Source organism: Ipomoea nil, unplaced genomic scaffold (assembly GCF_001879475.1).
Source record: "Ipomoea nil cultivar Tokyo-kokei standard unplaced genomic scaffold, Asagao_1.1 scaffold0418, whole genome shotgun sequence".
NCBI classification, from domain to species: domain Eukaryota; kingdom Viridiplantae; phylum Streptophyta; class Magnoliopsida; order Solanales; family Convolvulaceae; genus Ipomoea; species Ipomoea nil.
Window position 1 is genome coordinate 60,919 of NW_017616846.1, and position 15,297 is coordinate 76,215.

A 15,297-nucleotide genomic window follows, 5' to 3' on the forward strand; every position below is an offset into this window, starting at 1 on the left:
TAACCGTAAAACCAACAATTTTAAAAAAGAAGGATTGTTAGGAAGATGTCTGCAATCATATTACTGAAGTAGTGTACATACTACATTTGAATATAATGCAGCTAGGGCAGTTTGTAGGATATAATAAATGCTATATATAATTATAGCCTACAGATGAGAGAATGAATAATGGAAGCCTAAATTTGTTCAAATGAAAACAACGTTGGGTGCCGGAGGGCGATCGCAGTTGGCGCGAGTCCAACCTATAGCGTTCTTCTCATTGTCGTAAATCACCATTCTATCCTGCATCGACACATCTGCAAAACAAAACTCCGACCACCCATTATATTATATTCCAGATTAATAATATTTCAGATTAATTCATTAAATGTTTTACTGTTTCGTAGCATCCAATAAAAAAAATAAAAAACCAAAAATTATACCTCCAATAACGTTGTAGTTATGCAGTCCTGCTTCTGTTCCGTTCAGAACTCCCAGACAGACACTGCCCTTAGACTGCACAACAAATATTATTATCATTATAGTCAAAGTGAGACCGCCACGGTTGAAAATTATGGAATTTCTCACCACCTGAAAGTGATCTTATATCAAGTTGAAAGCAAAAAGTGGTCGAAAATAGCAACAAAAGATAACTTTCAGGTGGTCGGAAATTTCATAATTTCCAGTAGTGCGCACGTTTATTATTATGATCACAAGGCGGGATTTACTTACAGAGATGATGAGATATGATTCTGGGGAAATCTCGAAGAGAGTTCTGGATCTCCATCCATTGGCGAAGCTGAGAGCAAAGGACTTGAAGTATTTCTTCACATCACTGATGCTTCTGAAAGGCCTCCTGCCCTTCCAGCAGAAAGGTAGGGTAGGGTCATCCCCAGCTTCTCTCAATGGCTTTCCTCTCAGTTCTTTCACCACCTGCAAGTATATATCACCATTGTCGATCAAGACTAAAAGTTTAAGCTGATAATGATCGGGATCGAGATTTGAATGGAAATATGGAATGGAGATGACAATTAACTTACTGAATACAGAAAAGCTTCATATGGTTGGGAATTCATATAGCTGTAAGAGCTTCCACTATCAAACACTACAATCATATTCTTAACCCCAGTACTTTTCCCACCAAAAGTTAGCTCTGCAGGCCCTGGAGAGTAGTGCTTCCTGCACTCATGTATCATCATCATCATCATCATCATATCAATCAACAATAAAACATATATGCACATTATATTATATATATTATTACGTGTAGTCTCGTGACATGGGTGTCCAGGTGACACGCGAGGCATCATAAACCTCGTCGCCTAAGAAGAGATACCCTCCTCCTCGCCCACTCAAGCAGTGACCGATTACATTTCGCACCAGACCCTGACCCCATAGCTGTGTTACAATGCTGCTTTTTCCTCTCCCAAGCCCAAGTATTCCATCTAAAGGATGGTGAGAGGGACCTGGTATCTGATCATATCCACACCTGTATGTTCATATCAAAAATCCACAACTTCTCAACCTACCTTCAAAGCCATTCAACTAATTAAAAGGAATATAATATAATATAATGTCTGCAAAAGTTGTTCTACAAGCTGGACGAGAGAAATTCACAGTCACTGACTGAGAGTGGGTATTGGGTATACCCCATAACCAACCCTTTGTGACCTTAGCCGGCAAATGATCACAGTGAGGTGAATAAGTACATATAGATTATTAATAGTTGACTGGCTCAAACCAGTCACTACCCAAGGGTATACCCTAAGTAAACCCCACAACCTACTATTAGTAACCCTAACCCGCAAAAGATCATAATGAAATAAACAAACCTAAGTTACCCATTGACCTGATCAAACCAAGAAAGTTAATATAGGTTACTTTCATAAGAGTCAAACTTGTAACCTTGTGGTTACCAAGTCAACATTCAGACCAACTTGATTGGGATTGGACGTAAAAGCTGGATCTTGACATCAATCAGTTAACAGAGAATAACATATCAAGTGTTATGAATTGAATAGCACAGACGATACCAGAGAGCAGAGAGCAAGATAGATAGATATACTGACCCTAGAGCCAGATGAGGCTTAATCTTGACACCATTGGTGAGGTTGAGAGAAAAAACATCATTAACCAAAACACCCAGAGATGAACCTCCATCTGCATACTCAACATCATAGTCACATTGCGTTGGAGACTCACACGTGTAGTCGCCCACATGCAAAGAGGCACAAAGGGGATCCTTGCAAATCACAAGGTCATTGTTGGGCTTGTACAAAGGGTGAGGTGCCTGCACATCAATAAATATATATATATATGGAATTTAATTTGGTGTCATAAACAATCTTGTGCATATATACAAAGAAACAAATCCATCTGTAACTGAGGCATATATATTTCTTATATCAACCATTCTTCATTCTGGGAAATTAGATTTTACCTTTGTGCAATGGACACAAGGAGCGTCACATTGAAGCCATGTAAGATCACTGCCAGTATCAGGATCAACAAAATAGGGCCTTGGAGGATTCCCTATATCCACTTGGGCAAAGTAAAATCTACAAAAACATATTCAGATCATCAGAACTACACATAAAAATTCAACCTTTGCCAATTCATGTTCTTTCCTTACATAAAATCTCAAAAAAAAATCGATAAAACAATCAAGGAAATTGCCCCAATAGCCTGTCGGGCCGGAATCTGAGGTCCGGGACCCGAGGCTAGAGAATTCCATCTTTTGTGACACCAGTCAACTCTAGTCTCAAGCACACATATATCAGATCATGCAAAAGAGTAGAATCGCATACCCGTTTGGATAAACGTTGCCATACAGTGGCAGAACAATCGAAGACGGCCCACCCCGACTAACCACCGGGGATGAGGACGAAGACGAGGACGAGGACGAGGACGAGGACGAGGACGCTCCATCAGAGCCAGGAGATGGCCATTTCCACCATTTCTGATGGCGATCGAGCCGATCAGGCGACCCGGCAGCCAAACAAACAGCGGCGACCATAAAGATCGCCGCCGCCACGATTAATCTCCCCTCCATCTCTCTCTATCTCTCCCACACAAGCTCAGGTCAAGCCGTCAGACAAGGAGACAAAGAAGCAGACAACTAACAGAAGAAAATTTTTTTGTTTCAAGATGGGGCCAATGAGGATCCGATCCTGTTCTTTGCCTTATATATAAAGACTGGGATTCTTTGGAAAGGCGAGTAATTTACTTGGGAATGAAGGCTTAAAAGAGGCTAGGTATATATCATTATCCCTATTATTCTTTCACTCCTTCATATTCTATCGCCGCCGCATGCATTATTCTTAACTTTTCTTGTTAATGTATTATCTGTCTTTTATTCTTTCTCTCCCTCCTTAGGCAAACAGCAAACCGCAGTTCGGAAAAGTTAAGAATTAATAACGGTACGGTTAGTTCTATCAACTAACTGCTACTCCGTACTGTCGTTATAACTATAACTACGATATATATGATTATAAAAGTAGTGAGCTTTTTTACGAAAAGTCTTCAGAGCTCTTTCGTGTTCGTTGAATGTCGTTAAATTTTTTAATTTAATATTAACCACTGCAGCTTGTTTGGTGACTGAAAATTAACAAATACAAAATAAAATATAAATCACATGATTTTCACATTTCACATGTATTATTATTAGCCTAGATTTTTGCACATATTAGGAGTGTTTGGTAAAATAACTTAGCTATTTGAGTTAATGGGTATGACTAGTATTAACCGATTTTTGAAAAATGTTTGGTAATTTTTTTTTTTTTTTAGTACTATTGACTCTGTTAAAATGTAGTATCTGTTCATAACTATTTTCTCAACCTACTGTTTGATAATTAATTATTAGCTTATTACAGACAAAATGACTTTCTTAAAAAAGTGGTCGATACCAAAGGGGATCAAACCACCATTATTAATTGGGTAATCTTATTATCATTCTATTTTACCAAACGGGACCATTATTAATTGGGTAATCTTATTACCAAAGTTAAATTTTGAAAATAATTGATTGTGTAGTACTAACATAGGAGTCCAATCAACATTTTAGTAATTTAAAATAATATATTTAAGATATTTTTGAAACTTTTGAAACGTATAAACATATACCGTTATTACACTCGCATAATCTTATTGGCGTTAGACCTAATTATTTTTTTATATAACTGGCACCTACCTAGTTATGTTCGTCGTCAATTACGTATAGTATAGTATCTTTACCCTACAAGTAATTATATATTTAGCACATCAATCAAATTCTTATTCAAAAAAATATGATACTTTTCAAAGTTATAAAGGAATAAAAATACATTAGTAAATTAAGAAGGCACTTACATTGCACGCTAGCCATTGAATTATTAGCGTTCACTAAGTCATTAGGTATGTGACACTAAGGTTATGTGAAAGTTGGATATATGACAATAATAATTATACGTATTTATGTTTCAGAATTATTTTTAAAAATATTTAAATACGACAGATTATGTCCGACATGTGTTTCTCAATCATCGTTGTTAAATACGAGAAACGCATGTCCGACATGCCTCGGAAAGGAAAGAAAAAAAGAAATTAACAAATTAAGACTTAGGAAATTAAAGTTTCCAAACCGCAATGCCTCTTTCGTAATATTGAAAAGGCCATAGGAAAACTAGTGGAAAACTCTTTTAACCGTCTCTGAGTGCGGCACCCGATAAGGCGTTTCAGCCGACTGCCTCCGCTGGCCGTCCAGCCGGGCCTACCAAATGGGCCGTATGCCTCGACATGGGCCAAGGTATTGGATTCCTCCCATCCTTGGAAACGTAGTCAAACTGTGAGTCCCGACCGTCAAGGTATACTCCTGACTAGGTACCCTACTCGGGAATATCCATAACCTAAGTTAATAATTCAACTAAATATATCATTATGATATACTCATTCTATATCATCATTATAATATATCACCTAAAATGATTTAATTAACTCAAATTTTGAAAATAATTGGTTGTGTAGTAATAACATAGGAGTCCAATCAACATTTTAGTAATTTGAAAATAATATATTTAAGATATTTTTGAAACATATAAACATATACAATTATTACACTCACATAATCTTACTAGCGTTAGACCTAATTATTTTTTATACAATTGGCACCTACCTGTTTATGTTTGTCATCAATTACGTATAGTATCCTTACCATGCAAGTAATTACATATTTAGCACATCAATCACATTCTTATTCATTCAAAAATAGGACACTTTTCAAAGTTATAAAGAAATAAAAATACATTAGTAAATTAATAAGGCACTTACATTGCACGCTAGCCACTAAATTATTAGCATACGCTAAGTCATTAGGTATGTGACACTAAGGTTATGTGAAAGTTGGATATATGACAATAATAATTATATGTATTTATGTTTCAGAATTATTTTAAAAAATATTTAAATATGACAGGTTATGTCCGACATGTGTTTATCAATCATCGTCGTTAAATACGAAAAACGCATGTCCCACATGCCTCGGAAAGGAAAGAAAAAAGAAATTAACAAATTAGGACTTAGAAAATTAAAGTTTCCAAACCGCATTGCCTCTTTCCTAATATTGAAAAGGAAATCTAGTGGAAAACCCTTTTAACCGTCTCTGAGTGCGGCACCCGATCAAGCATTTCAGCTGACTGCCTCCGTTCGCCGTCCAGCCGGGCCTACCGAATGGGCCGTATGACTTGACAGGGGCCAAAGTATTGGATTCCTCCCATCCTTGGAGACGTAGTCAAACTGTGAGTCCCGACCATCGAGGTATACTCCTGACATCACCAAAGTTAATAATTCATCTAAATATATCATTATGATATAATCATTCTATATCATCATTATAATATATCACCTAAAATGATTTAATTAACTCAAATTTTGAAAATAATTGTTTGTGTAGTAATAACATAGGAGTCCAATCAACATTTTAGTAATTTGGAAAAAAAAATATTTAAGATATTTTTGAAACTTTTGAAACGTATAAACACAGTTATTACACTCACATAATCTTACTAGCGTTGACCTAATTAGTTTTTATGTTATACAAGTGGCACCTACCTATTTATGTTTGTCATCAATTACGTATAATATCCTTACCCTGCAAGTAATTACATATTTAGCATATCAATTACATTCTTATTCATTCAAAAAATAAGACACTTTTCAAAGTTATAAAGGAATAAAAATACATTAGTAAATTAAGAAGGCACTTACATTGCACGCTAGCCATTGAATTATAAGCGTACGCTAAGTCATTAGGTATGTGACACTAAGGTTATGTGAAAGTTGGATATATGAAAATAATAATTATACATATTTATGTTTCAGAATTATTTTAAAAAATATTTAAATATGACAGGTTATGTCCTACATGTGTTTCTCAATCATCGTCGTTAAATACAAGAAACGCATGTCCCACATGCCTCGGAAAGGAAAAAAAAAAAAATTAACAAATTAAGACTTAGGAAATTAAAGCTTCCATACCGTCTTGCCTCTTTCCTAATTAATATTAAAAAGGAAATCTAGTGGAAACCCCTTTTAACCGTCTCTAAGTGCGGCACCCGATCAGGCGTTTCAGCCGACTGCCTTCGATGGTCGTCCAGTCGGGCCTACCGAATGGGCCGTATGCCTCGATAGGGGCCAAGGTATTGGATTCCTCCCATTATATTATCCTTGGAAACGTAGTCAAACTGTGAGTCCTGACCGTCGAGATATACTCATGACTAGGTACCCTACTTGGGGGTATCCATCACCAAAGTTAATAATTCATCTAAATATATCATTATGATATAATCATTCTATATCATCATTATAATATATCACCTAAAATGATTTAATTAACTCAAATTTTGAAAATAATTGATTGTGTAGTAATAACATAGGAGTCCAATCAACATTTTAGTAATTTGAAAATAATATATTTAAGATATTTTTGAAACTTTTGAAACGTATAAACATATACAATTATTACACTCACATAATCTTACTAGCGTTGATCTAATTATTTTTTATACAACTGGCACCTACCTATTTATGTTTATCATCAATTACGTATCCTTACCCTGCAAGTAATTACATATATATTTAGCACATCGATCACATTCTTATTCATATAACCTTAGTGTCACATACCTAATGACTTTAGGTACGCTAATAATTCAGTGGCTAGCGTGCATATAATGCAAGTGCCTTCCTTATTAATGTATTTTTATTCCTTATTGTATGTTCCATATAAAATATATAACATATAATATATAAATAATTATGACTAAATAATTATAAATTATATGTAAAATAATTGATTGTGTAGTAATAACATAGGAGTCAAATCGATTAAAATTTTAGTAATTTGAAAAATAATGTAAGAGATTTTTGAAATGTATAAACACATAATTATATATTATTACACTCACCTAACCTCACTTAGTATATACCTAATATTATTTTACACAATTGTTACCTAGTTATTTATGTTTTTCATTGCCTACATATCCTTATCTTGCTAGTAATAATTACGTATTTAGCAGTATTGAAGAAGAATGTGATATGTTAAATATGTAATTACTAGCAATATAAGGATACGTAGGTGATGATGTCATGGCGAACATAAATAAGGGGAGTAAAAGTTGGGAGTAAAGTTTTGGGAGTACATCAAGTATTTTCCATAAATAAGTATGTAACAATTGTGTAAAGTATTTATAATTAGGTATACGCCAACGAGGATAAGCTAAGTGAGTTTAATAATTATGTGTTTATACGTTTTAAAATTGTAAATATATCTTAAATACGTTATTTTCAAAATACAAAAATTTTAGTTTGAAACCTAAGTTACGTTACGTTATTATGTAATCAAATTATTTTCAAAATTTGAGTTAATTAGATCATTTTTGGCGATATATTATAATGTTGATATAGAATATAATGATTACATCATAACAATATATTTAGATAATTAGGAACAAAATTTATATTTTATCATTTGAAAAAAAAAATGTACTAAATATAAAGATAATATCTATCATTAGTACATGCTTTTTTTTTTTTTTTTTATGGTTGAAACAAGTACATGCTTTTTAAATGACAACAATACAAATTTGGATTCTCATTATAATTATTTTACATGTAGCGGGTTAAACACCATCAACTTGTTTAGATAGTTAGATATGTTGGGAATGAAAAAAAAAAAAAAAAAAAACAAAAAACAAAAAACAAAAACAAAAAACAAAAACAAAAACAAAAAGTGATGTGCTAAATACATAATTACTTTGATTTACAGGAAAGCATGCAACAACAGTTATCTGAATGTGTACTAATGACAGATAATTATTAGATGACAAAGGATCATAATGAGGTAAATTTGTTTAAGTTGTCCATAGTTGATATCCTCAAACCAACTCACTCGGAGAAACAAACTTAAAACATTATAGTTACCAAGCCAATTGTCTCACTAACTTAGTTGAGCTTGCCTCCTAAACACATAATTACTCGTAGGATAGGAATATGTTAGTGATTGTGAACATAATGGCAGGTAGGTGGCAATTGTATAAAAAATAATTAGATCGTACATGCCAGAAATGTTGAGTAGTGTAATAATTGCATCTGTTATACGTTTCAGCATTTTCAAAAATATCTTAATTATTAAGTTATTTTCAACCAATATTTTAATTTGACTCCTATATTATTACTACGCAATCAATTATTTTCAAATTTGAGTTAATTAAATCATTTTAGGCGATATCTTATAATGATGATATAGAATGACTATATCATATTTATATGTCAATGACTTTGTGATCTAGTAGCACAAAGTAACTCTTCCGAATGAAAGATCATGTGTTTGAGTCTCAGTGGATCAGAGGCGGAATACTACATTGTAACAGAGTTCTGAGTAGTACTCAAAAAAAAATCATAATGATATATTTAGATTAATTATTAATTCTTATAATAAAATTATCCAATTAATTCATAGGTTAAAAACACAAGGTCAAATTGACTTTAAAAATAAAACAGAATTAATCATAAGCTAATAATATGTGTGAAATCATGTGATTTTTTATTTTGTATTTGTTAAATTTCAGTCACCAAACGAGCCCCAGTGGTTCAGAAATTTAACGACATTCAACGAACACGAAAGAACTCTGCACATTTTTGTTAAAAAAACTCTCTTTATAATCACATCATAATTATTACAGTACAGAGTAGCAGTTAGTTGATAGAACCGTTTTTAATTCCTAATTTTTGTTCTGCGCATATTTTTCATCCTATCTCATCAGATACATTCTTCCAAAAGGCTGAACCCCAACCCTAATCTCATAAGATACATGACAACGAGTTTGGATGGATTTTGATAATTATAGTATTTATACATTTCAAATTTATGAATAAAATATCTTTAATAAATAGTTTTAAATTGACCATAAATATAAATTTGAATCTTAATTATAGTTTTTTTGGCATATAATTTATAATTTAGCCATAATCATATCATTTATACTATATGTTATATATTGTATATAAAAAAAAAGAATAAATACATTAGTAAAGTGGGCATGCACGCAATCCATGCCAACAATTGAATTGTTAGCATGCTTTTTATGCCTTATATATACGTCAATATACTTGTGCCTTTATAAGTCATTTTACATGTAATCCATTAAAAGTTAAGAAAATATCACAATATATTTATGTCTTTACACGTCATTTTACATTTAGGGTGTATTTAGAAACCTGAAAAATGAATTACTTTCTAGAAAATATTTTCATTTCCCGTGTTTGGTTGCATTCCGGAAAACTATTTTAGTATGTTTGGATCATTTTTCAGAAAATGAGCAGAATTGTATTTTTTTTTATAAAAAAAACCAATATTATTTATTAAAAAAATAGTTTCCGAAGCCGGAAACCAACGAAGAAGATGGAGAACATGAAAAAGTTGTTTTAAATTTTTTGAAAAATGACTTTTCAAAAAAAAAAAAAATCATTTTTGGAAAAAATAAGCTTGTTTTCCATTTGATTGAAAATTAATTTCGATTGACCATTATTTTCCTCCCTTGCCAAACACTAAAAACCCGAAAAGGTTTCCAAACACAGCCTTAATCAACTAAGAGTAAATAATTAATTTATCAAACACATTTTCTATAACCAACTATCAGTTGGTCAAAACAACGACACCGTAGCCCTATACCATTTGGTATGTGACAAATATTGTGGGATATACATAGATAAGTGGGGATTGAATAAGAAGGTGATATGCTAAATACGTAATTACTAGCAGGATAACGATAGGGTTATGACTTCATGGTGAAAAAAAAAAAAAAAGTAACGGTTGTTTAAAGTATAATTAGGTATACACTAGTGAGGATAGTTGAGTGTAATAATTATGTGTTTATACGTTTTAAATTTTCAAATATATCTTAAATATGTTATTTCCAAATTAAATTACAAACATTTTAATTTGACCCCTAAGCTATTACTGCAAAAATAAATTATTTTCAAAATTTGAGTTAATTAGATCATTTAATTTTTATTTTCAAAAAAAAAAAAAAAAAAAGATCATTTAATTTTAGGTGACAATAGAAAAATGTATGGGAGTGGCACCATAAGCCTTACTGCCAGAGGTAACAAAAATGTTGTAGTCCCAATAACAATGGCTATACTACAATTGGTACAACAAGGATCAGGAATCTTGATCCAAAATGGAACAATACAGGCAAACACGAGGGGCTTGTTATGCTTGGACAACACACGACAGACAAATAACGACAATAAGATATGCAAATCACGACAAACTTGTGGAGTTGTGGTCCAAGTACGAGGTTTTGGGTTCAGATCGATGTTATAAGAGCTCTCCCAATTAGGGTCTAGTTGAAACTCGAGTATGAAAGGAACTATGTATATAAAAAGAATACGTGAATGATGGGATTGCCTGTGCACCTTAAGACCATTTCCAAGATCAAAGTGGCTGTTTGAATGGTATTGATACCTCGCTTTCAGAGAACTGGGATTAAATGGCAGGGATAGCAAGGGATCCAATGTCAAGCAATCTCGGAAGTATCTGCAAAATCAAGGGAGAGAAAAATAAGGTAAAATGGCGCCAGTGACTTGCGTAAATTGTAAAGGAGCCTTACCTCTCCAAGTCGGGCATTGATTTTCAGAGGTACAAAATCATCGGCTCGTGTTACACCGATATTTACAATTGCAGTGGCAGCACCGACCTCGTGTGCAGTTCTGTGCAAATGTGCAATGAAATTTGAACATTTATCATCTCTCAAGACATCGAATGCACTCGATGCAAGTCTCCAAGAAGAGAAAATTTGAAACACTCTAGTTTTGGTTGCAAGAACTCGAGCGATAATAAATAAAAAAATTCACCTAATTAGCCGGAATGCAGACATGGTCATCAAAGAAGAACCCAGTGCAACAAAAGCATCGCATTCCTTGGCAGCTAGCATTGCCGAATCAGCTCTCCCTTTGGGGACATTATCTCCGAAGAAGACAACCTTAAAATTGTCAACAATTAGAAATTTAACTAACCTCGATAGCATCACTGTAACAGCACATTTGGTTCGTGGAATAGGCCTGGAATGGAATAGCATTCCCAGTAATAGGCCTATTCCTTTGTTTGGTAAGAACTTGTATCCCCAGGAACAATGTTCCTGGGAATAGCTATTACTGCCCTCCTTGTATTAAGCTATTCCTGAGTTCTCAGGAATAGCTTATATATATTTTATTTTCTATTTTACCCTTGTTTAACCTAAACCAAACATGATGTAAATGTATTTTAATTTTATAACTTCAACGATGGCTAAAATCACCTCTACAACCTCAAAGTTCATACTAACACGAACTAGACAGTCCTTTGGAAAATGCTTTTTGGTTCAATTTATAGAGTTAGCCCCCATTTTTCAATTGTGACCTTTAAGTCAGGTAATATACGCATCTATCAAATAAAAAAAGAAAAACGACTTACATTTGGTTTCAATAATCCATTGCATTTTGGGCAAACAGGAATATGGAAATCCTCCTCCCAGAATTTCTCATCAATCTCAATATCTCCATCAGGCCTTTGTTTCATTCCAAAACTCTTGTCCGACCCGCTGTCATACTCCAAACTTTCAATTGCCTCAGCCCACTGCACAATATGCGTTCTTCACTTAAGTTCTAGTCCCATACAGTAAGTAAAGAAAACGAAGCAGTACGAGTACGAGTTGATATAACTATAGAAATGAAATTCTTTGTAATGATATAACAATATTGGCAACACAAAAGTGGGGGCAGTGAATTTTAATTTAATCCAAATAAAATAGATAAATGAATAATAATAAAAACTAACCTTTGGATTAAGAGCCTTCACTTGATCTTGAAATAGATCACGAGCTAGAGTATAACCACAATCCGTACAAATAACAGTATATACGGTACCATGCAATTCAAGCGGGTCACTTCCAGCACGATGATGCAGCCTGAAATGAAAAATAATTTTTTTAGTACCATAAGTCCCCTAATCAGTAATTATGCAAGTCGATAGAAAATCAGTCTTATCCTCACCTGTCTACATTCTGTGTAATCATATAACTAATGTGGCCCGCGTTTTCAAGAGAGCTTAAGGCCATATGAGCAGCACTAGGCTGTGCTGCAGTGAACCGTCTCCAACCAGCATAGCTCCTTGCCCAGTAACGTCTTCGTGCCCGAACTGAGCGGAGAAACTCCTGCATGTTGAAAACCAAGCAAGTCAGGAAGCAGAGAATATAAACGTGTGAATTATGACGCAGAATTGTATAAGAAATTACTCAAATATAGAAACAAGCAAAACATGAACGAGGGAGAAAAGTAGAAAACAGCACTTGAATGATAAAGAATTTACAAGACATGCCTTCAGATCACCTGGTGAGTAATCGGTTTGAAACCTGTGCTATATGCTCCATTTGGGCTGCCAATCGAGAAGGAAAACGGTTAAAAGTAGTACGGTAGTACCATCGTAAATCTAAACAAGGACAATATTCCTAGGACACGTAAAGCCATGGCATTCAGTTTGTGTCCTACAATTCAATTGACAAGAAGTTTTTCGGTGCAAGTAGAAGTAACCTTCTGTAATCAGGAATACCGCTCTCTGTGCTTATCCCTGCTCCAGTCAAAACAACAACCTTCTTACTGCACAATGCAAAACAAACAAACAACATATGTTAAGAAATTTGCGGTCATGATGTTCACTCTATCTATAAAAGATGTCATGATATGAATTAGAGACTGCCGATCAAAAGCCATACAATTCAGAGCACGCCATTAATTCAAGGAAGAATCTTGAAATCCATTATTGTAATACGAGAACTTCTGTGATTCTAACTAATTTCCGTTTTTCTCTTTTCTCTGCCATTTGCTAGCCGAGTAAGACCAAAAGAGCCAGAGCCTATGTTTATGGAGTTACATTTTGCATTTTACTTTACATAATTTCCTTCCTCCTAGTTCCATTTTCCATGGCTCATTGGCTCATACATTTGTCCTCTAATGATATGACACACATACATATATGTAGATGCTAAACAAGATCCATCGTGAAATTTCACCCTTCACCAAAGCACATAAACGCCACCGGACCAAATGCCATGCTAAGACTATCAAAGTAGAACTAGAACTTTGAAGTAGACAAAAGCAACAAAATAACATCTTTCATCGTTTGCAATACACAATCAACTAACATAAACACGCACTAATCCAAACAAAATTAGCTTAGCCTGACTAATTTATCCACTAACAAAAAAAGAGCTATTTACTATTATAAAGTTGCATTATCATAGGGTAACCCCAACCAAGTTGGCCAGGTGCCCATGTTGTTGACTTAGTAACCACGAGGTTATAAGTTCGACTCTCAGCAAGAGTGGACTATTGACCTTGTTGGTTTGAGCTGGTCAGTTTGGGCAACCTAAACTTCTTTGCTGGCTAGGATCACAAGGTGGGGTGAGGGTTCACCCTATGCATATTGGTTTGAGCCAGTTAGTTATGGGCAACCTACGTTGATTTACCTCTCGTGGTCCTTTGTCGGCTAGAATCACAAGGTGGGATTTACCCAATGGGGTTTCCCTTGTCACCCAAAGTTGCATTATCATCCATTTTTCTGAACAAAGAAATCTTGTGTACTGACCTCCTATCAAACAATTCATACAGGCGGTTAACATCATCTCTACTTGGAGGGTCTGAATAAGGAACCGTCTTCTTGTCTCTCAAAAAAGCATTTTCTTTACTTCCAGATGAGTTTTGTGGGAACTTTATATGAGCCTTTGTTTGCACAGACTTCACAGATATCTGACAAGGAACTGCCCATTTGAATATGCTGGGAAAAGTCCCATTTCTGCCAGTTGATATAATACCACCTATACATACACAGCCATAAATATGAACAATTAGCTAATAGCTATATATACAATTCAAATTCATAAATATCACGAACAGCTTGCCTGCAAACGGTATTCTCATCAATTCTCTCTCTTTTCTGAGAGCCTGCTCATTCAATTGGCAGAAATGATATGAGAATAACATTAACACTAAATTAATTGCTAGTCAGTCGATTTCAGACTATTGTCAATTCATAGCGGGAAAAAACATTGAGGTAAATTTACAACAGACAGGAAGATTCATACAAGGAATAAGTGTCGGCAGGAGAAACGCATAGTCATGGCCATCGTCTTCGTATGATTCTGAGAATATGGAAGAATGGGTTCTGTCAAGATTCTCGTCTGCTTTCCAGATACCACAGTCCACAGACATCAAGCTGCCGAGATTTTGGTTGGTTTTGAGTACGAATGAGGTTGTTGTTTCTTCCACGTCGTAGAAGTCTCCGCCATTCACCCAAACAAAATCGCTTTATCGTGCACGCGCGAAAAAAGTTTAGTTTACAACTAGCCTTTGTTTGGTATTAACATATATATAAACATTTTCAATTTTTAACCTATGATTATTGGGGTATTTTAAATTTGAGTTTCATGAGTTTACAAGTGTCAATTCTAATTTATAATTATTTAATTTTTGTCAATTTTAGTCCATTCGATCAATATATCGGTAAGAAGTTGTCGAAAATTTGTAACGGGAATATACTTGCTGAATTGATGAGGGTAAAAATGTATTTCCATAATTAAAATTATTACAATAGTCATAGGATCAAAAGTGACAATTTTTTTTTTCATATTTTATACATGAAATTGTAATTGGGTCATTAAGCTCAAGAGAATTACAATTAGATCCCTACACAACGTAAAAATTTGCGCAATTGAAAAAAAAGAAGAAGACGTATTTAAACATTAA

At 34.1% G+C, this 15,297-nt stretch overlaps 2 protein-coding genes across 4 annotated transcripts; both read right to left on the reverse strand.

Annotated features, from left to right (window-relative positions):
* Nucleotides 1-69: 69 nt before the first annotated feature.
* Nucleotides 70-3,144, reverse strand: LOC109172523 (aspartic proteinase Asp1-like). Of its 2 annotated transcripts, XM_019321680.1 has the most exons (8): nucleotides 2,787-3,144; nucleotides 2,420-2,537; nucleotides 2,049-2,269; nucleotides 1,244-1,468; nucleotides 1,020-1,158; nucleotides 712-912; nucleotides 423-495; nucleotides 70-296 (listed from the first exon to the last, which is right to left on the reverse strand). In XM_019321680.1, exons 1-8 carry the CDS (start codon nucleotides 3,029-3,031, stop codon nucleotides 187-189), a joined length of 1,332 nt encoding a protein of 443 aa, XP_019177225.1. In that variant the 5' UTR covers nucleotides 3,032-3,144; the 3' UTR covers nucleotides 70-186. The 2 variants fall into 2 exon arrangements, with proteins under 2 accessions (XP_019177225.1, XP_019177226.1); XM_019321681.1 differs by lacking the exon at nucleotides 423-495 and having other exon boundaries at nucleotides 180-296.
* A 7,433-nt stretch (nucleotides 3,145-10,577) lies between these two features.
* Nucleotides 10,578-14,879, reverse strand: LOC109172434 (NAD-dependent protein deacylase SRT2). 2 transcript variants are annotated; one of them, XM_019321587.1, is made up of 12 exons: nucleotides 14,637-14,879; nucleotides 14,454-14,496; nucleotides 14,141-14,369; nucleotides 13,087-13,152; nucleotides 12,886-12,931; nucleotides 12,550-12,710; nucleotides 12,335-12,464; nucleotides 11,972-12,133; nucleotides 11,374-11,501; nucleotides 11,130-11,229; nucleotides 10,969-11,056; nucleotides 10,578-10,897 (listed from the first exon to the last, which is right to left on the reverse strand). In XM_019321587.1, the coding sequence occupies exons 1-11, from the start codon at nucleotides 14,676-14,678 to the stop codon at nucleotides 11,006-11,008; spliced, it is 1,158 nt and encodes a 385-aa protein (XP_019177132.1). In that variant the 5' UTR covers nucleotides 14,679-14,879; the 3' UTR covers nucleotides 10,578-10,897; nucleotides 10,969-11,005. The 2 variants fall into 2 exon arrangements, with proteins under 2 accessions (XP_019177132.1, XP_019177131.1); XM_019321586.1 differs by having other exon boundaries at nucleotides 10,578-11,056; nucleotides 14,637-14,878.
* Nucleotides 14,880-15,297: the final 418 nt, after the last annotated feature.